General features: G+C 43.1%; 2 protein-coding genes across 3 annotated transcripts in view; one reads left to right on the top strand and one right to left on the bottom strand.

The window, feature by feature from the left end:
* Nucleotides 1-4,427, top strand: part of LOC102683618 (V-set and transmembrane domain-containing protein 2-like protein) — a 43,191-nt gene extending 38,764 nt beyond the window's left edge. Inside the window, exon 4 of the mRNA XM_006639432.3 lies at nt 3,437-4,427. Within this exon, the coding sequence (XP_006639495.1) occupies nt 3,437-3,772 (336 nt within the window). The 3' untranslated portion in view covers nt 3,773-4,427. The remainder of the gene's footprint in view (nt 1-3,436) is intronic.
* Nucleotides 4,428-7,150: 2,723 nt separating this feature from the next.
* Nucleotides 7,151-21,509, bottom strand: part of tti1 (TELO2 interacting protein 1) — a 15,881-nt gene continuing 1,522 nt past the window's right edge. For both annotated transcript variants that reach the window (XM_015364621.2, XM_006639394.3), the window contains exons 2-8: nt 17,963-20,278; nt 15,164-15,337; nt 14,832-14,977; nt 13,825-13,965; nt 13,135-13,339; nt 10,747-10,834; nt 7,151-10,129 (exon numbers count right to left, since the gene is read on the bottom strand). In XM_015364621.2, coding sequence (XP_015220107.2) covers nt 9,946-10,129; nt 10,747-10,834; nt 13,135-13,339; nt 13,825-13,965; nt 14,832-14,977; nt 15,164-15,337; nt 17,963-20,243 — 3,219 coding nt within the window. In that variant the 5' untranslated portion in view covers nt 20,244-20,278 and the 3' untranslated portion in view covers nt 7,151-9,945. The remainder of the gene's footprint in view (nt 10,130-10,746; nt 10,835-13,134; nt 13,340-13,824; nt 13,966-14,831; nt 14,978-15,163; nt 15,338-17,962; nt 20,279-21,509) is intronic.

The raw sequence follows: 21,509 nt of genomic DNA, 5'->3' as shown, positions 1-21,509 counted from the left end.
GGGCTAACAGTTACTCATGTCCATTGGCAAGGCGCAGAGTGATAGTTTTATCCTGAAACTGAAAGTACGGAAGTATATAGTCTGCTGAAGATCTAGTGTTTTTTTTTTCTAGTTTACACATGATTTGTGTTGGAATATTTTATCTGAGGAAAAGTAAAATCTAGTGTCTGGTTTCATAGGATGTATGCTCAGATTTGATCTGGGAATGAACACCACTTGAGCTATACAGTAACAATGTGATAACACGTCTCATGATGGGCTTTAAATTCAACCAGGCTGGTTTGTTATCTAACAGCTACCCAAATTTTAAAACGAATGTCAGACTGAACTCAATCACCACAACATCATGTCACCTACTATATTTGTCTACATGTATCTAGCTTTATCATCAAATAAATAACAACATGCATAGTATTTTAGTAGCTGAAGAGAGCCAGGCTAGATTTATTTCACCAGGAGTCCGTTTCCCAAATCTTTTGCTCCACCCTGTATGTAACTCTGCTTCCTGTGTTTGGAGAGAATGTGGGATTTAGCAAAGTTAGCAAATCATGTCTCTTAAGAGCTCTGCATGGTTCTTGTGACAGCTAAAAAATGGAGTTCCCAAAGAAAATGCTGAGGAAAGTTCAAATTAAAGATCACTGAGAACCCCAGTTCTTCATCAAATCAGCAGAAGAAGTACCTGCTGAGCCTAGTCTTCAAATGTTAGTTGAATTTAATGAGTGCCTGTCTGCAAGCATGCTTAATTAGTCTTTAACACGAGAAGGTTTATTGACAACACAGTTCTGATGCATGTTTCAAAGACTGCTTAATAATGCTCAAGGAAGGATGGTGTTTCATTAGAGTCCTTTTCTCTTTCAAAACGCTTTTCCTCTTAAGCTGTGACAACATTAAAACTACCTTCTAGAAGTCATTCTTTGTGTTTTCTAGCTGCTTGATAGATAGGTGTACCAGGACTTGGTTTGTATGAAGAGCCTGTTAAAGTGACCTAATTCCAGGCTATCAACTCAGATAAATCCCTGTGTATGAGCTGTGACAGCATGTGCTACATAGGGGATAGACATTTTCACATGCAATAGGAACAATGTGTTGAAAATGTGTACACATTTTGGGACATACCATAAATGCTATATATACAACAATATATATTATCATATAACATAAACATCAGAGGCAAAGCAAAATAAATCCATAATCTAAAAACAGGAAGACTGCAGTTTTTCATACAGGAATGTTTATTTCACAGTTGCATGACTCTGCCTATGTACAGTGTCTACATGTCTTCTGTGTTTACACCTGGGTCAGCCTGACAGTGTGAGGATGAACAAGCTACACCTGACCTTCCCTGAAAGAAGCAGATAAGCAGAGACAGAACAGCATTTTCCTCTCAGTCTTCCTTGGATAAGACCCAAGAGTTGCTGGCAGACTCATAATCAGGAGTACTGAAATCTGCAGTTCAAACTTCACAAGCACTTCTGTATTGGTGCAGTAATTGATATTTACCTGTCCTGTGTATGGTATTGGTGTGTACCTTCTAGTATATGGTGTAGGATCCTGTATACTGTATAGACCTTCTGGGAACACTTGCATTTTCTGGGGTGTTAACTGCACCTACATGAAAAACAAAACACAAAAAATGCCTTTGCAAACACTCAGCGTTCCTCTTGTCAGTTTAATTAAGAGGATTTTTTTATCTCACAGTTAATGAATTCCAGTTGAGAAGCAGGTCTATGCTTTTTTGACAATGTGTGCAGCATCATTAAAAACCAAAGCATGGAGGCTCAGTATTGTCTAATTAAATGTTTTAACAATAAATCTAGATTTCAATTTAGTTCAATTCAGTTCAAGCTTTATTATCCTCTGGGGGAAATGTGTTTATGGCACAGTCCAATACAACAAAATAAGGAAGACAAACAATTTGCATACAGAGAAAACAGTGCAATAATGTTACAGGAGATAAGAGAGTTACTTTATATTGTTTGATAGGCTCAGGAAATCTTTTGTCCCTGCTGCAATATCTGTTACTGTTACACATGGAGACAGAGGCATCTCCTATATGAGTAGTGTAATTTCAAAATGGAGGGGATGAGACACAAACTCCATAATGTCCTTGGCCTTCTTTTCAACCCCTTTTGTAGAGGATATTTAAAATGATTTGATTTGCCACTGCTTACTGTGTTTTCCTCCAACCTATTACAATTAACGATACTGATGTTGCCAAATTAACAAGTGGAAAAAGTATGTTAAGACACTTTAAAAACACGGACAAAAAAGTGTTACTATAGTTCTGTCGACCTCAAAATAGCTGAAAATGTCTCTGTTGGCCTTTTTTATAAATGGTCACAACATTTGTACCATCTTAGGTTTTTGTCTGAGTCCAGTCCCTAATACTTGTAGTCATTGACAATTTCAACAGTTACAGTAATTACAGTAGGTTGGAGGAGTGCTGCATTCTTCCTAAAATCAATGACAAGTTCCTTTTGTTTTCAAAAGATTTCATTTAAAGGAGAACTCCTCACACCATTTAGTAAAATCAGCAGACTTAATGAGATGTCTACATGCTTGTTTGCTCTTACAATCGTTAGTCAAAATGTACAGTAGGTGGGACAAGACTCAGCTCTGTGGAAGTGTAGTGAATGTCAGATAAAAACAGACACAAAAGAGGCTTGTCAAAGAGATCCGTGAGCAATCCAGTGGCTTTCGCGTAAACAAGAGATTTCTGGGCATCCAGTCTGTGTGGTTTCAGAGATTCCTGGTGAAATAAACAAAGCCTGGCTGTGTCGTGAAAGCCCGGAGGAGACTTAGGTAGTAAAACATACATAGACATGTATCTTAGTGCAAACCAAATCGTTATGACTGAACTTGCATAGGCTCTTTCTCTTCTACTTCGGACCATCTCCAACTCTCACCACTCCACTCTTGAACTGCAGTGCGAGTCTTGGGTTCCAGATCTTAAACGTTCAACAAGCGATAGTTGTCAACACTGGTGAACACATTTCTCAAAAGCAGATGTTGACTAACCTTGCCTTGCAAGCCTACGTACCTGCTATTAATAACACCCTTTACCACGATATTTAGGTTCTAAGGAATGCGACAGCAGGATGACATACTGTATGTATTAAGTATTTCCTGTGGCTTGCCTAGCTGAGGGAATGGAAGCCTGTCTGAGAGGATAAGCTGCCCCAACCATAACTATTGCAAGGATTGAGTGAAGGAGTTTGCTGCAAGGGTATAGATAGGATGATGCAAGAGAGATAAGAGAAGGAAAGACCTGGGAGTGAGACTTGTGTATGTAGGCGAGCTGAAGTGTGCAAGATTAGTCTCTAATCTCCCTGCTGAACTTCTGTTAAAAATGCAATTTTTTTTTGTTTCTCATTGGCGCAGTTGTACCAAACTAAAAGGGCCATAATGGTTTCTCCCGTTGGCTCCCTGAATCCAGGTGGTGAAGGTGGCTGGAAGCAACATCTCACACAAGCTGCGCCTGTCCAGCGTGAAGCCCTCAGACGAGGGCACGTACGAGTGCCGGGTGATTGACTTCAGCGACAGCAAGGCCAGGCACCACAAGGTCCGCGCCTACCTGCAGGTGGAGCCCGAGAGGAACCTGGGACCGCACCACCTCAGAGGCGGCCCTCACTCCCAGGACACGAAGCCGGGCAGTCACCCCTCAGAGCTCGGCAAGCACGGCCCCCCTCACAGCCACCACAAAGGGGGCCGGGAACTGAAGAAGCGATCGGCAGACAGCGACAATGACTGCACTGACAGCTGTATCCCATAGTGCCCCCAAACTGCGTATCCCCCTCCCCACCCACCCCATCCCACTGCCCGGCAACCAATCTTCTGTGTAAATTGTATAAAAAGGAGTGCATGTTAAATTTCTTTATAGGAATGTTTGTCGTTCATCTGTGGGAGAGGCAGGACACCTGGACATTTGGGATTTGTTGTAGGAGACGGCATTAAGGAGTAGGCATGATGATTTCGGATTCAATCACTTTGCATTCCTCAGTGCTCTGGAGCGGGCCATGGTTTTTACATATTCCATGTTTTTATAATGCGCAGGGGTGAGGCCAAATTGTCAATTCTGTAGTCAATGGAAGGGGCGACTCAGTGTCTGCACAGAGAGGAGATTTCTCACTTTTTAAATGGCACATTTTTTCATTGGTCCTTAAGAATTAAATAAAAAAATCAAACATATGTAAGAAAATATATACAGTATTTTAATGTTTTCGCTTTCCTATGGACAAACTATTTATTGAGCTTGTAAAAGGATTGTTTGGAGGTTTCTCCTTTTTTATTTTATTTTTTGCTTTTGATGTTTTGTAAGAAATTACTGTAAAAAAAAATGTTGTACCTTTTCAAAAATTACTTTAGGATGTTGGTCTCACCCGAAACTTATGCCTTTAACACATTAAATGGATCTTACATGAATCGTACACCTGGAGTTGACTGCTTTCCATGACACTGCATGCCTAAGATATCAAAAAAACATTTGCGTCTGCTTATAAAGCTGAGATTAGACAATATTTGGCCAAGCTGTTTTTCCAAAATGTGCAGTCATTCTTGCATCTTAAGGTTTGTATTCTGTGACTTGTGAGAAAAATGTACATTCAATTGACCTGTATTACACAAGTTCTGTTACTACCTATCTGCCAACTTAAAAATTCTGCATAAAAAAGCTGAAAACAAAATGAGAAGACAAAGCATTTTCTGGTTACAACAAAACTGCTATGTGCAGTTTTTAATTTTCTAGTTATGCCTGTAGTATTAGTTGTTCAATGACTCTCTCATAGCTGTGTTATTTATAAACAAAGGTTTATGGTCAAACCTCCTGCCATGGTCGTAGTGTAAAATATAAGAATATTAACAAAGGTTAGATTGTAGAGGATTCAACCCATTTTTCTTGTTGATTTATTGAAACTATTTCAAGCCATTGCTAGAAAGAAACCTGGGCATCAGTTTTGAGAACATGGCTGGACAGCTTGGTCCAGACTCCCACCACCCTTTATGTAAAGATGTGCCTCCTAATCTCAACTTTAAATGCACTGCACCTTAGTTTCCACTTGTGTCCTCTGGCTCTTGTTTCACTGTTGATACACAGATGTGCTCAGGTGAATTCAGCAGAAAACAGCCAAATGAAGAAGGGATACTTTTTCAGGTACAATATCTCAGAAGAGGTTATCTTTTGTGCATAATTTCATTCTGGTTTCAATTCCTGGGGTGCTGTTTGTGTGGAGTTTTTATGGTCTTCCCTTGTTCACATGGGTGCTCTGGCGTCCCAGCGGTGTAAAACGAAACAGGATATACGGGAAAGTTAATTGGATTCTGTGAAAAAATGGGCCCTGGTGTCTGTGTGCCCTGTGATGATGTACCCTGCCTTCGGCCTGTTGCTTACCGAGATAGGTTCCAGCTCCCCCCAATCACTGGACGAAGCATCTTAAAAATGGATGGATGATCGTGGCCTGAATACAACTAGCCTGTAGCTTTATTCTGTAATAACACCCTGATATTCCTTGGATCTTCATTTTTGACACAGAACCCTTCACTTTTTTCAGCTCCCCTCCACTCTTGTTACAGTACATTCTGCAGGCTGTGCTGTGGAGTATGCGAGAGTTAGAATTCAGAACACATTTGCCTTATTAATATGTACATTAATCTGATGGAGATACAGGCTCTTCTGGGTCATTACAGATGGCAGTAACTGAAGTTCATCTCTCTCTTGAATACCGTGGTGGGTCAAACACTGGTAATTCCTTTCTCCGTCTGCTTTGCATTCATAATATAAACTTCCTGTAAAAGTCCTTAAATTTGAAAAAAGTTTTATTTTATTCTATATATACCTCAAGCTACATACTGTATAGGTTTCTGTACATACAGCACCTGCAAAAAGAATGAGCCAACTGCAGAAATATTTATGGAGACCATATAAAAAATATAATGCATAGGACTGCAAAAAATTGACATTTTAATATTTTTTAAGAAAGTGAGTGTCTTTAGTTAGGTATTATCATGTGACAGTAAATATGAAGGAGTTTAAATGGTTATGTATTACAAGTAACTTAAATGTAGTACTTTCTACTAGCTTCCTTAGGCGCATTATTGGGGAGAATTAGACCACACGGTGGTCCCGATTCTTAGCGACTATATCGCTAATATCGAACACTTAAGCCAATTATTGGATCAATTAAGTCACTGATCGTTTCACAAAGATGAAAACCAGAAGAACTGGTTAGAGGGATCCCTCAGGTCACATACTGGATTAAGAATGGAAAAGAAGTGGGCAACAGAGACCAGTGGCTGAGGATGGGGACCAATAATTAGAGGGTCCTGGATATGACCCTTCCTCCCACCATCACTACCACACTTCACCCTGATTGCTCCAACTTGCTAAGTAAATGGGAACTATTGTTTCTGCTGGGTTAACTTGTAATGGTCTACTGTCTAAGCAAGAGGGTGTCTGATTCTCTCGGTTTGCTAAATACTGTCCCCTTAAGCCAGTGGCTTCCAAACATTAAGCAGAAATTATTTGGCTGGAGCTCTTTTGTAAAGTCAATAAAATCATTTTTAGCCTGGAAGCCCTTTCCTTTTCTGAGGTGGCGGTTATCCCAGTCGCACAAGGGCAACCCTACGAGCTCCCAACAGCAGACCCGTTCAGTCGGAATCCTCCTTCCCCGAGAGTGAAGAGGCTCTTCGTCTTGGAAAGCTGTTAAAGATGTTTCTTCATTTTTGGTATTGTGTACGTCAAATACGGTTTAATCTGCCAAACAATGCTTTTGTCACATTCACTTGAAATTTAGCATAATAAACCTCCCGCATATTGAATGTGATTTGGAAGGAAATCCCATTACAGCATGCGTCTTCTGCCGGGCTTCGGTGGCAGATAAATAACAGCTAGGCTGTCAGTACTGGCAGCACAATAAGTAATAAAGTACGGGAGAGATAAACTACATGCTGTGCGCGGAGAAAACACGTGGCCCTGCTCTTTGGATCTGCCCAGCAGCCGCATCCGTTATTGTCAGCGATTCTTCCAGCGGCCTCGTACGACTTCCGAAGTCCGGTTACCTCTGCACGGCGGTGTCAGACAAAACGCTCTGCCACAGAAATGTCACTATAAAAGGAATTAATTATGCCCTTAAGCTAATGACAACTTCTACCCATGAAAGGGAAACAAAAAAGAGTTTATTGCCGAGTGTGCTACACACTGCAACTGTGAGGATTCTCCAGCCGCTGTACTGAAACTATTCCCTCTGCTGGTGACGGATTATCTGCACAATGTTATCAGCAGAACCAAGATGCCTTAAAAATAGCTGCCTATTGCCCTTTGAAATTAGGCATGCCAGTTCTCTGTAAGAAGAATTGTATCGATAAAAAGGCCAGCATGGCTCACTGTGTCTGACATTTCAGAAATGGTCTGGGAAGAACAGGCAGCGACAAAAAAAACAAACAAAAAAAACCCATGCTGTTATATAATAATAATTGCTTAAACTTATATAGCGCTTTTCTGGTCACCCCACTCAAAGTGGTAATGGGGATCCCCTCCACCACCACCAGTGTGCAGCCCCACCTGGATGATGCAACAACAACCATAGTGCACCAGAACACTCACCACACATCGGCTCTCAGTGGGGAGGAGAGCAGAGTGATGAAGCCAATTCATAGATGGGGATTATTAAGAGGCCATGATTGGCAAGGGTCATTGGGAAATTTGGGCAGGACACCTGGGTTACACCCCTATTCTTTTTGAGAAACACCCTGGGATTTTTAATGACCACAGAGAGTCAGGACCTCGGTTTTACGTCTCATCCAAAGGACAGTGCCTTTTTACAGTATAGTGTCCCCATCATGATACTGGGGCATTATGACCCACATGGACCGCAGGGTGAGCGCCCCATGCTGGCCCCTTCCCCCTCTTCCAGCAGCAGCCTTAGTTTTTCCCAGGTCGTCTCTCATCCAGGTACTGACCAGGCTCACACCTGCTCAGCTTCAGTGGGCAGCCAGTTGTGAGTTGCAGGGCGACATGTCTGCTAGCAAATTGTATCTCTCAATTTCTTTGAAACTGAAGGAGTTTAATGTACCATTCATTTTAGACTGACATAATGGGAAAATACCTCTATTGATGCTTGAGTTGGTATTATTTTAAAAATATTTTCCAGCAAAATGCACACCCTCTAGGTTCACAGTGCACAAACCTAAGAAAATATTGGATTAAATTCTACTTATCACCTACATTCCTAAACTCTAAGGAGGAAGGTTATTTTGAATTACTATAAAATATATGCCAAATAATACAGTTTAAATACAGTTTGTTTGTCTGGCGCACCGACAGCCTGTAAACAGGAGCTAAAGACTTCAGGCTTCATTTCTGGTGCTGTGAGACTATGAGAGATGAATGACCCCACAAGCAGGGGGCTTGAGGTTCAGGAAATAGACAGAATGGGTAGAAGAGGCTTAAAATGACACTACAAGCCTCATGGTGCACTCAAAGGGGAAAATCAAAGGGGAAAACCAAAAAAAGTCAATTTGTTTCACATAAAATGAAAAAGAAATCAAAATCACCCCTTAGCATCGCACAAATCTGCCATATTTTTAGTCCTTCACTAGCTTTAGAAGATGTCTTTTGCTTTTCATTTTCAGAATTTCAGTTTGACTGCAAAGAAACAGTGTCAGAAAACGCTGAAATACTGAATGCCTTTCAGCCCATCTGCTCAAACACTCAATCAAAACAACTGCAGAAAATTACACAAAGGAAACTGGTAAACACTGCTTTGATGTGCGTTCTTCACATGAAAAGAAATAACCTTGGACAGCAAAGTCACAATCACAGCATCATTCTCTACACTGAGAATCAAGGATGAGATATGATTGCAATTAAAAGTCAAGGTCTGTGCCAATGACAGCTTTGTGAAGATCAGCAAATGAATAGGTTCTTTACAGCTTGAACAAGTGGTTGTTATACAGGAGTTGAAAGCGTGTTTACTTAGATTAGAGATCATTACAGTATCAACACTGTCAAAAACTAATAGAGAAAAAACTAATTTACACTTTCATTGTCATTCTTACAATATCTGAGGCTTAAACCTAGAAGTATAATAAAACAATTAACCAATATGGTTTATTGTTCAATGTACCAGGATTTAAATCTATCAAAATGTTTATATCAAAACTTAATCAAAAACAGATGGTGAAAAAAGTCAAATTAGAGAACACATAAATCAGAAAAACATACAGCTTCAAGTGACCTGGGATGGACATTACAGGACAAGACTTCTTTGAAGTCTACCTGCTTTTATTTAGCATAGCACTGTTCGGTGACATGACAAGAACTCTTGGCTCCTGTGGCTTTTTTTAAAACAGGAACAAAAATTTCACTTCCGAATGCCAGAAGGAACAGCTCAGGGAGTGTGATTAGGACAGAGTCTTTGGCCTGCTTGTGCACAGCTTCTCTCCTGCAGGAGCTCCCCCTTCTCCCTGCCAGGACAGAACTGTTCGAGGTTTCTCTCCAGGTGGGATTTTAACTGCGGTGTCAACCAAAACGGCTTTAATTGCTGCACTGAAGCCTGTTATTCCCCAGGCGCTGGTATTATGCAGCGCAGTGCTGGTCATCTAAATAATTTATAGAGTATTTGAAAAATCCAATTACGGTTTCAGGCAGCACAATTATCAAACCCCCTTTGGCATTATTAATTAAGAAACACTCTGGGTCTGGCCACCTTCATCCAAAAAAGGGACATCAGCCTCAAAGCTCTGTCTTTCAGTGCCTGTGCAAGTTTGAATTCTGTTTTAATGCACCTACAGAGAGACCAGCCTCTTCTTTTCCAGATCCCTCTTCCCTTCACTGCCAAACTACATACACTTAAGAATAACTGCGCCAGCCACCAGCGGAACAGCGCAAGCAGCGGAAAATTCCCTAGGGTAGGCAGCTTCTTTCATAGGTGAATCCTCCCCTCTCCGCAGTCACTGCATCTGAGCCAGTAGCTTGACAATGTTGTCCGTGAATTCGTTCCTCGGTCTGCCCATGCCGGTTAGCCTCACGGCATGCAGCTCTGGGTACTCGGGCTCGTACACGTGGGGACAGTGGAGCTCGTTCAGAGCGAACCACAAGGCATCTGGGTCGATCTGGATTAGATGCCGAAACACACTGTGGAAATAAAGACAATGTGAGGTGCGTATGGAAAAGCATATCGAATCGTTTGAAACAGCTGTTATCAAGTGCAGGTTGTTAAGCAGGATTGAAACGGGACATCATACATGTGGGAACAGACGGTACAGTGGGCGTGTCCTTTTCCAGATGGCCCAGGTAAGGAAGACTTCAGGAACATCCCTGTATTCACTGAGAAACGCATAATCGAAAAAGGGTGGATGTTTCACACTAAAAATTCCAAACGAGTCAAACGTGCTAGGGACCCCTGGTATGGGACATGGAGGAACTCAATGTGTAGGCTGGGTGTGGACACTGCTCCGGCTGGTATGTCAGTATCCAGTAGATAAATGCTGTAACTCTCTCCAACTCAGTCAAAGGGTTACAGTACTGTCATTATGCATGGTTCTTACAAACATAGTCTAGGTCTGAACCTGCAGTCTCCAGGTTGTTGTACTAATCACTCGCTCCAGGCTAAATGAGCCAAACAGGCTCACCCTATAATAAGATTTCACATACACATGGGAAAACTCCTTTTTCTGATAAAAACCAAAAAGATAAGTGATATAGTTGTTAAATATAAGTGATATAAGTGGTATAGTTGTGTGTGGCCTCACCTGAGGCAGGCTTCTTGCAGCTTGGGAGGCTGTCTGCAGCTGAGGTAGGGCAGGCAGGCTTCACAAACAGCAGCCAGGTCAGCATCCCCTACAGAGCAGCGGACACAGGTAAGCCAGGATTGGGAAAGCAGCTGAGGGAAACTGAATTCAATCTTCTCACCCTCCCTTCTTTCCAATACAGAAAGAGATGGTGAATAATTTGATTTCAGTTTTATTTTTGTCCATATTCAGCCTGCCCTCCTTCCTGTCAAACGGAGAGAGCAGTTGTCTGCTAGCTTATTAGCCCTTTGTCAATCAGACTTATGATTACCCCCCCGAAAATAGCTACACATTTCCCCTGCAACATCTCTAGTAATCTCAACATGCTAGCAATGGATACTTCTGTTTTTTCTACTGTGTATTCCACATTTCTGTTCTTCAAGCAAAACAAAAATGATATCAAACCGCATACAATACAGCCTGAAGAAGGCTCCACAGCCAAAATGTTGTGTCTCTTTTCGTTTCCTTTCAGCACGGAATAAACCTTTACCTGCTCCTTTGCAATACAGCCTGTACTTATCAGTGTATCTACAGAGCTCTATCGTCTGTGGATAGCAGAGGACTGGTATGAATTAAAAATCAGAGTGACATTAGGGAACAGGCCGTTTGCCTCACTGTGTGCCAATGGCATTATATGATGCTCAGCTCCAACACTGTATTTCAAATTTATGTGTATTCCAGCAACAGTTTGGTGAAACTGGGACCTAGTGGCACAGATGTAAAATGATATTTGTTTCATCGAAGAAGCAAGTAAAAAATCCATCCCCATTTCGACTGCATTATACAACCAGAGAACAGTTCTCCATGCATGTGACCCAACCTACCGGATGAACCTCACAGCATCAGCATCCACCTGCAGTCTCAGAATATCCCAAGTAAAAGAATAACAATAAAAAGTACATTTAATGTTCATGCAAACCCCCCACACACACACTTCCCTTGGTGATTTCAGAGCAGAAACAATAGACTTAGAGAATCAACAAGGGAGAAGCTCCACACAGCTTTTAGGCAAAAGCTAAATCAAAGAGTTATTGCATTGCGAGCTTTCATAATGCTGACTGTAATTGCATTCTGACTGTTCCAGAGAGAACTCCCTACGGTAAAGTAAGACAGCATGTTTACAGACTGCAGCGTTTCTGTCTCAGCTCCAGCCTATTCAATTAAAACCTAGAGGGGGATTTTGAGAAGCGTGTTCTTTTAAGAAAAAGTTTCCTTGTTTATTGAAATTGATTTTTTTTTTTAGACAAAAAAGTCTTGAAAGGCAATGGGAGCCTTTGGAAAATCTCCTGTAAACAGTAACTTCTGCTTTGTCAAATATAACCATGATCTATCCCTTTTGAAGGAAGGCAATGCCACTGCCAAGATTTGAGTGATGCAGAATCATTTTACAACCCCACACTGACATCTAGTGGTTAATTTTTGAAATAATTTCTCTCAACTATCACAGCCAATGTGGTCTGCTGCCCTTTTCAAAGGATTCAGTATACAAAAAGGTGCAGAAATGGATGCTAAAGGACTGAAGCTTGTTCTTCAGGTTTGTTTTACAATTTGAAGGCCAATGAGATAATCAGACATACCTCTCCCTTAAAACATATATTTGTTTTGTGAAGTAAAGTTTTTTTTACTGATAATGTAGGAGTTACAAAATCTGCAAGAGCTCAGTTTTTCAGTCTTTCACAAAATGAGTAATACATCAAGCAGACCCCTTGATTCAAAGCCTCCCCTATTGAGACACTTATAGTCAAAATACTTATAATTCAAAGGACAGGACGCCAGTAACTCTTTCATGAGACACCACTAGTCTATGCAGGAGCAAGGCCTTAAACGGTGAAGCTCATGGTGACTAAATCATTACTTTAAACATTGTGCTTGGTTTATCTGTATCTTTAAGCTTGGTACTTTTCGCCATTTCTATTTTGGCTTTGCAAAAAAAACCCCAGCTTTTCAATTTGTTTACTTTAAAGCTGACTTTGAAAACCTGTTTCCTTTGTTCAGAGTTCAATTATCTGTTTTCTGTGTGTGAGTGAGAATTATAAAACTAAAACTGCCACCCTCAGTCAGAGTGTGAAAGATCAGTCTTTTTAGTCATTGAAATGAAACAATGATCAAAATTGGACTTTATAAAAAGACTATGAAAATTGTTAAGATATTACATTTAAGATGAGTTAAATAAGCAAATGAGAAGTCCTCTTCAGATCAAAATGTTGGTGTTATGAGCAGAAATGTAAATGTTCAAAAGTATGAAGCTTAGAATTCTTGTTTGTTTCTCATAAAGTGTGCTATAATGATTCCCTAAATCCCATGGTACTTTTGGAGTCCTGGTACTCTTCACAGTATCTGCTGAGTTACCTAGATCCAGCCGGAGACACAGGGCCCCCAGACCCTCCAGCACGGCCAGCTGCAATTTGTAGGCCAAGGTGTGGGTGTAGATGGGCCCAGCTTTGGCGCTCACTGGGGCCTGCTTCACCAGGGAGCCTGTGACTTGTGGCAGCACCTCTCTGGACACTCTGCTCCTCAGAAAATCTCCACAGCTCTCTCCCAGTGTGCACAGCACCTAAGGGAGCACACACACAAAGGCGAATACCAGCAAACGTGAGCATAAAAACAGGACTGTCATGACAACAGACCGAGAAAGAAAAAAGAGAAAGTTTGAAACGAGAGTTAACATCATTAAAAGCAAAGTGCTTCTGTCTGCTTCTAAATAAGCTTGTGGATAGTGAGGAGGTATAAAAGAATAAAAATATGAACATGTGAAGTACAAAAATTAAGGTGAATTGAGGTGGCATCCAATCGTATTCTAGTTTTCTAAAAGACGCAAATTAGAAGATGGAGCAAGTCGGCACTTTCTATTATGGAATTACTCCCCAAGAAGAAAATTTTAATTAGTCATCTGTTCATTGATTAAAATACAAACTTTCGAATAAAAACAGCAGACACTATAAAAGCAGTGGACACAGAAGGAACCCAGAGGGAAGTGGAGGCACACTGCTCTTGCGCTCTGCCCTCCCAGCGTGCCCTGGGGGACGGGAGGGCCCTCACCTTGAAGGCCCGCAACACAGCCAGCGGGTCGTCGCCGGTCAGCCGGCGCAGGAGGGGCGGCCAGACGCGGTGGGCCATGGGCAGCAGCTCCTGCTCCCGGCTCCGCAGCACGCCGACGCTCAGCTCCAGCACGTCCAGGACCTGCAGCCGAACGAGACCTCTCATCTTACAGTGCAACGCCCCCTGTGTGTCACTGAGACTGGTGGAGGTGTGTCCAGTCCCATCCATTGTTTTTTTTCACAAAAAGAGATATAGTCGTGATTCTGTCACAGTGACAGTGCACGTGGGCTTCCTGCTGTGAAAACAGGAGGTATTGTGTGCAGGGATTTAAGACTACATTGCTGCCAATGAAGAAACAGTGTGCTTATGAAACCCGCAAGACAGGAAAGGACACTGGAACATACGAACCAAGTCAGAGCCACTCGGGTTCCTGTCACAAGTCAGTGAACACTTGCAGCTAAAGCCCACTCATTTCTGTTGTCTACAGAGGGAATCTTGTAATTCTAGATTTGCCAGTTTGACTCGGTTGCCATGACAAATAAATGAAATTTGCTATTTTCAGTCAAGGGTGCCTTGATACTTATTTCCCACTGTGACAAAACTATATCCCTACCCGTGAAAATGTGACATTCTAAAGCGCTTTCAAACTTGGCTGCCGTGACCTTTCTGGTGATCACGTCCTAACGCGTTGCTTCTGTCTCGGGGCTCCCTGAAGACAATACAGCTCTGAGCCACTCCTAAACCCCGGCGAACAGATGCTCAGCTGTGGACATTCCACTGGTAGAGAAAAGGGGCTGAAAATGATAGTGAAACAAGAACACTAACTTCTCTTAGTTTAAATATATATTTTGCACTAGAAATGGGGGAGCAAGGCTTCCTCTTACGCAAGCACCAATAGTGAACAAAGCTTACTCTTCTGCCAGGCAGCTCTGGTGTTGAGTATATTATGTTAGGTACGAACTGCTCAAGGCCCTTCCTGGAGGCCGTGCCCAGATCTGTTCTTTCACCTTGAGCCTGAGCTGCAGGCTGGGGTCCGACAGCAAGTGGATGCACCTCTCCATCACTTCCTTGGCTATGGCAATGTGGGGCGGAAGAACAGCTTTCCCATCAGGCTCCAGATCCACCTCTGGCTCGGGGGCTGGTGGCGCTGGTTCTGGAAATCAGGGCGATCCAAAACACATTAAAGAAGATGACGGACCAGACCTCCTTTTTTCATTCAAACGACAGGAGCAGTTGTACACTGGACGGTGTAACTGTGATAAGTCTCAGTGAGAGGGTCTATTTCAGCAGCACAAAGGCCACCTGTCTCCTACATGCTGTGCTCCTCAAAAGCCCCAACCTTTATCTTCCATATCCGCCTCCTCTTCCCCAGCGTTGCCTTCTGCCAGCTCCTTCTGCCTGCGGTAGTCCAGCAGAAACTGCCTCGCATCAAACACATCCTTCCGGTCTGCTGCCTCCTTCTCGCTGGCTGGTCCAGTGTGTTCTCCCTCTCCCTTGGCTGGGAACCACCTCGCTGTTCTCAAAAACACAAGTGTCAACGTGGCCTTGATCAGTAAGACGAAACAGAAGTTATTATTGCGGTTTTACAGGACTAACTTCTGATCCAGCGCAACGCTGCCTTTCTTCCCTCCAGCCTGGCACATAAAGGACAACTGGAATAAATGCTACCATGAAGAAAACCTAAAAATATTGTCATCCACTGAAACCAGAACAAAGCTTTACACTGGAAACATACAACTGACCAGGTGCAAAAGAGAAATTTACCATCAAAGAATCAACATTTTAATTAAGAATTAAATAAAAAATACTTCCAATATAAAAGCTTTCTTCTATGAACATATGTTTCTAGAAGTAAAAACTTAATCAAACTTGCTTTTTTTAACATGGTATGTTTTAATTTATTTTGTTGGGTGCTTCATAGACTACAGCCAAAATAATACAACAGAGTATGCGCTCTGATTCAAGAACAAACATTCAAAACAATTGAGCTAAATATACCTTTTACTGAATTCTACTAGAATGGTACCAATCCACAGTAATGCAAAATAACCAACCATCTTTTTTTTTAATCGCTTTATTCAATTCAGGGTTGCAGCGGAGCCAGAGCCTATCCTGGCAAGGAATGGGCACAAGGCAGGACACACCCTGGATGGGATGCCAGTCATCACAAGGCACACACACAGACACACACAACAGGGCCCATCTTCCCAGAAGCAAATTAATCTACCAGTATGGGAAGAAACTGGAGCACCTGGAGGAAGCCCATGCAAACAGGAGATAGAAACTCCAGGCAGACAGCACCACAGGTACAGAATTGAACCCTGGGCCCCAGCGTAGCGAGGGAATAATGCTCACAACTGCATTACTGAGCCACTATCACAAAACACCCACTAGAAGTCATTTAATATTGGCTGTCACAACAATAAAAATACCTACTTAAAACATTTTGAACCTTTAACTTAATGCTTGTCAAATAATAATTATTATTATGTCAGAATAGAACTTACAACATACACAGAAAGCTCCAGTGTGTGAAGAATATACAAGCTTCCCTACTCTCCTTCTATGAATAAATTCTTCAACTGCAGTGTAAACCAAGAACTGTCACTACAGAATAACCAACTGAAATTTATTGACATTTTAATTCTATAATTTTGTCTGGGAGTGTTTTAGGACTATAGTACTGGTCACTCAGCAACTACGCCATGTTGTGCTCTGTGGTGGCCATTAATCGGTACTGGTCACCAACAGTAGCACTAGCGCTGTGTGTTATGAGCTGCTCCCAATCTCCTGTTGTCAGGAGGACTACAGCTGGTGATACTTCTGCACTCCTATTTTGCCTTGTGTTTTAAGGTAAAATGTTAAAGAAATCCTATCCTGTTTTGCTCATTGCATACAACCTTTTTTGTATCAATTTAATTATTTATAGATAAATCCTTGTTATTCATTCATGGATCAGAGACAAACTGTTAGATCTGATAGATCCCCTCTGTCTTAATAATAATAATAATTGCTTGCACTTATATAGAGCTTTTCCGGACACTCCACTCAAAGCGCTTTACAGGTAATGGGGACTCCCCTCCACCACCACCAATGTGCGGCATCCACCTGGATGATGCGACGGCAGCCATAGTGCACCAGTACACTCACCACACATCAGTTATCAGCGGGGAGTAGAACAGTGATGAAGCTAACTGATAAATGGGGATTATTAGGAGGCCATGATTGGTAAAGGCCAATGAGAAATTTGGCCAGGACGCCAGGGTTACACCCCTATTCTTTTCGAGAAACACCCTGGGATTTTTAATGACCTAAGAGAGTCAGGACCTTGGTTTTACGTCTTATCCGAAGGACAGCTGTTTACAGTATAGTGTCTCCGTCATTATATTGGGGCATTAGGACCCACATGGACCGCAGGGTGAGCGCCCCCTGCTGGCCCCACTAACACCTCTTCCAGCAGCAACCTTAGTTTCTCCCAGGAGGTTTCACATCCAGGAACTGACCAGGCTCACACCTGCTGAGCTTCAGTGGGTTGCCAGTTGTGAGCTGCAGAGTGATATGACTGCTGGCTGCTGACTTGACAGAGAATTAGTGTCACTTCCTTGCAGGTCAGTGAACAATTTCCAGTATAGCATTGGAGCAGTTTCATGGTAATCAGTCTACTGTATACCTATAAACCTTTCATCTCCCATTTTTGGCATACTAGACAGCCATCTATTTTTCCTACATCTGCTGGACTTGGCCGCTGACTTATAAATTGTTTTATACCCTAGAGCAGGGGTTCCCAGTCCTGGTCCTGGAAACCCACACACCTGTTCCAGCCAATTACACCACTGAATTTGTAAAAACAGGATTAATTTGAACTGTGAGATTGCTTTCCTTTTTAAAACCTACTGGAGGTAGCCTTTTAACTAACAATCCTCTAGGACCAGGATTGGGAACCCCTGCCTAAGGGGATGGTGGTTGCAAGAGCAGTCTAAAATACCAGATCTAGGGAAATTCCCCCCAACTCCAACACTGCATTTTGTTTAGTCATGCACCTTGGCCTCCTTTTCAATTAGAATCCCTGAAGACAATGACATGTATCACATGAAACCCATTCAAAGAGAGTAACAATGACTGCAGTGTTACACCTTACCTATAGCCTTCATAAGTGAAAGCAGTACCGTGCAGAACATCAATGCCCTTTCATTGTAGCTGTAATCCAAGGCCATCAACACATCCTGAATGATGTCCTCCACCAATGGCAGCAGGTTGATGTCTGAGTGGCTAAATATTACACTAAGGACACAGGTGGCATGGGGGTGCTGGCTCAGCCTCTGTAGGTTCAGAGAGATATCATTGACCAGGTAGTCTGAGTTTTCACTGATGAGGTCCTTTAAGGAGTCATACCTACAGGCACTGCAGAAATCCCTCATCGCACCCAGAGCTGACTGGCTGATCAGCAGTGTTGCATCCCCAGCCTTTTCCAGAACAGGGTATAAGGTTGTCAAGAGGAGCAAACGAAATTCGATCCCCATAGCGACAGCAAAACATCCTATCCCTTCCAGCTGGATGCAGATCTGCCAGATGTTGCTGTTCATTTGATGAACAGTCAAGACTTTGTTCACAGATGAGAACTGAAGACAGTCCCCTTGTGCTTCATTTGTAATGGATAGCATGTGAGACTGACCAAAGAGGTTATTCTCCCCTTTCTGAGACTCCTCTTTATTGGTAGCTAAATACCAGTTGCTTGGGCTGATGTATTCCTCAATGATAGACGTCACTGCTGCTTTTACATCTTCCTGGTTTGTTAGATTCTGCTTTTGAATCTCTTCCATATCTATGCCAGCAGCTCCTGCAATGACTTCATTGAGAACTAAGGCAGCTTGCTTTCTGTAGATAGAAGATTCCCTGTAGAGGTCTATGAAATGGTCCACCAACAGATAGAGATCTCCATAGTAACCAAGCGACCTGCAAATTTGCCGAAGCAAGGTGAATATCTTTACATCTGTGAAGCACTGGAAGTATTTTCTCTGAGTCTGGGTTTCGTAGGGCCTGGATTCTAGTTCTTCCACATCCTGAGAGCTCCTCCCCTCCACAATGTGGACATCGGTCACATCCAGTTCCAGAACCTGCATCAGAGCTTTTGAGACACGCTGGAGGTGAGCTGCCGAGTTCAGCACCACTCTCACCCGAGGCCCAAGCATCTTCAGGTACCCCAAGAAAACATTCAAAGTGAAGATCTTGTGACGATCATCTGATGTCCTCATCAGGCGAGGAAGAACAGTGGCAAGCGAGTGCAGGTTCTCTGACAGAACATCTGTGAGTGTCCGGTTCTGCTCAGTCAGGTTCCGCTGGGCTATCCCATGTAAGGCTTCATTACACCTTTCCTGGACTGTTGTGTTGTCATCATTCACCAGACCCACCAGAGCCTCCAGAAGTAGTCCAATACAGTCCCCCAGGTAGCTATGGCAGCTAGAAAGGAGATGGTTTGCAAACTCTGCCAGCTCCAGTCTTACTTTCCAGTGCTGATGAGCAGAAGTACATGCAATAATTTTCTTCAGGAGGATTGCCAGTTTTGCTGAAGTGTCCTTGGCCCATTCCTCGTTTACCTGCACCACCAACTCTGCAGCCCTCCCCAGCTCCACTGCTGGTTTCTCTATGTCATTTGTCCTAGAGAATTGGTCATCAGCCATGACCAGGCCTACAGTCTTGTACCAGATCCTCATTGCACTTACTGTCACTGCATGACCTTGCTTGACATCTCCAGTAACAACTCTAGACAAGCTAACAGTGATTCCCGGTAGAAAAGAGGCAAAGGTGCTACCCAGGATCCGTTTCTCATCCTGAGTCATCGACACGTGTCCCTCAGGGCAGTCACACTGCAGGAGCAGAACCTGCAGACACTTCAGCGCAGCTGCCTGGACATTCCTGGCCTTCTCTCGCTCTCCCAGTTCGAGCAGCAGGGAGATGGCAAGTCCCACACCAGGCAGCATGGCTGGCTGATAGAGCTGTAGGAAGATGTCTCCGTAGGCGGCGTGCAGCAGGGCGTCCAGGCTTTTGAGGACAGCCATTTTAAGCTCTTCGGATACGGGAGCCGGCTTGCCAGGGTTCGTCGGAGAACACAGGCAGAGGCAGAGCTCTGAGAAGACGGCCCGGAGTAAGTCCCAGCTCTGCACACACGTGTTGGCCAGGACGTAGCCAACGCACTCCACTACGGCATGGATCAAGCTCTCCTTCTTGGAGCCGGGAGACTTGAGGATGAAGCGCAGGGGGAAGAGGACATACTCCTGCAGCTGCTGCAGGGCCGCATCGCTCACCCCTCGCAGCTGCCCGCGGAGCCGCTCCACGTTCCCCACTGTCTGCTCCCGCATCAGAGGCACACACACGGGCCGCAGAGCGGCAAAGGCCGCCTTGGGGTCATCGATCAGAGCCATCCGCGGGCACAATCCTCCAGCTCAGCGAGAGCAACCTGTGGACAGAAAGAGGATTCAGCCGGTGCTGTAAACCTGCACATGTGCAGCAGGGTCCAACAGCAAGTGCGCTCTAACAAGCCTGATTCCAGAGTGACGTAAGTTTATCCAGGTCCGTTTCCAAAAACAATGGAAGCTCCAAGAAGCAGCTTCTGTCTTGAACTCAAGATCTGCAACTTAATTGTCTTGCTCCATGGATGCTAGCCAAGTCACATCATGCTTTGAAGTATGTTTATTTTAGCTTCAGTTGCATATTATCATGGCACAACCAAATCCGTGGTCTTTTGGGTTTATAATTTTTTTTTCCTTGGAAACGTCCTGCAGTTTGTAAACCTATGTTCTCCTTATGCAGGTAAGTGAGAGATCTCGCATCTGTATATAAAATACAATTCAAGAAAAAGTAAATATTGCTTTATATAGTATTTTTCTACAGAAGCGCATTGCTGCCACCAAGGGAAAAAAATCGCCCCTCTTATCTCGTAATTACGAGATAGCAATAATTACTTCAGTGTCCGTACATCCTGTTACGTTGTGCATTGAATTCATGTTGAAGCTACCGTGAACTTGTCTGGCACTTTCGGTTTATTAATTGTGACAATGTCCCGCCCTGCAGAATTTGTACGGATTTACTTTCGACCGGGGTTTAATCATAATAAAATCTTGCAATTTTTAGCACATATGAACAGAATCATTATAAGCACGAGGATCAGTTTTGTGGGATTAAGAGAGAAAATCAACGATGGCTCCGTTGTGAACAGGTATACGTGTAATCAGTTCCACTGCTTAAAACTGCAAGTCCGGACCCAGCACACGTAGCGATATAGGTATTGTATGACAAATGTAATATCGCGTGATCACATGAAGTACGCGAGAATTAATATATCGTAATTACGAGATAATTTTCTCGTAATTACGGGATAAGGGGGCGATTTTTTTCCCTTGGTGGCAGCAATGCGCTTCCGTACTTTTCATCCCTGAATGTCCCAGTTCATCTGCCCCCCTGGTGGTGATAGCCAGTAAACACAAGAAGTGCTCGGTAGTCTTATCGGTATCCTTTCGTTCACCGAATCCCCTTTTCCTACATAAAGTGTCTCCTTTAATGGCTGCCTGTGTGGTCTTACGTTGTATTCTAAATGATCCAAACCTACTAAGTTAGACTATTACATTTTTGTAGAACAGAATATTGTAATAAATTACGTCGTGGTAGGATATATAGATGCTCAGTACTTC

This window comes from Lepisosteus oculatus, chromosome 16, assembly GCF_040954835.1.
Source record: "Lepisosteus oculatus isolate fLepOcu1 chromosome 16, fLepOcu1.hap2, whole genome shotgun sequence".
Classification (NCBI taxonomy): domain Eukaryota; kingdom Metazoa; phylum Chordata; class Actinopteri; order Semionotiformes; family Lepisosteidae; genus Lepisosteus; species Lepisosteus oculatus.
The sequence above is the reverse complement of the archived record's forward strand: the minus strand, read 5'-3'. Positions and strand labels throughout refer to the sequence as shown.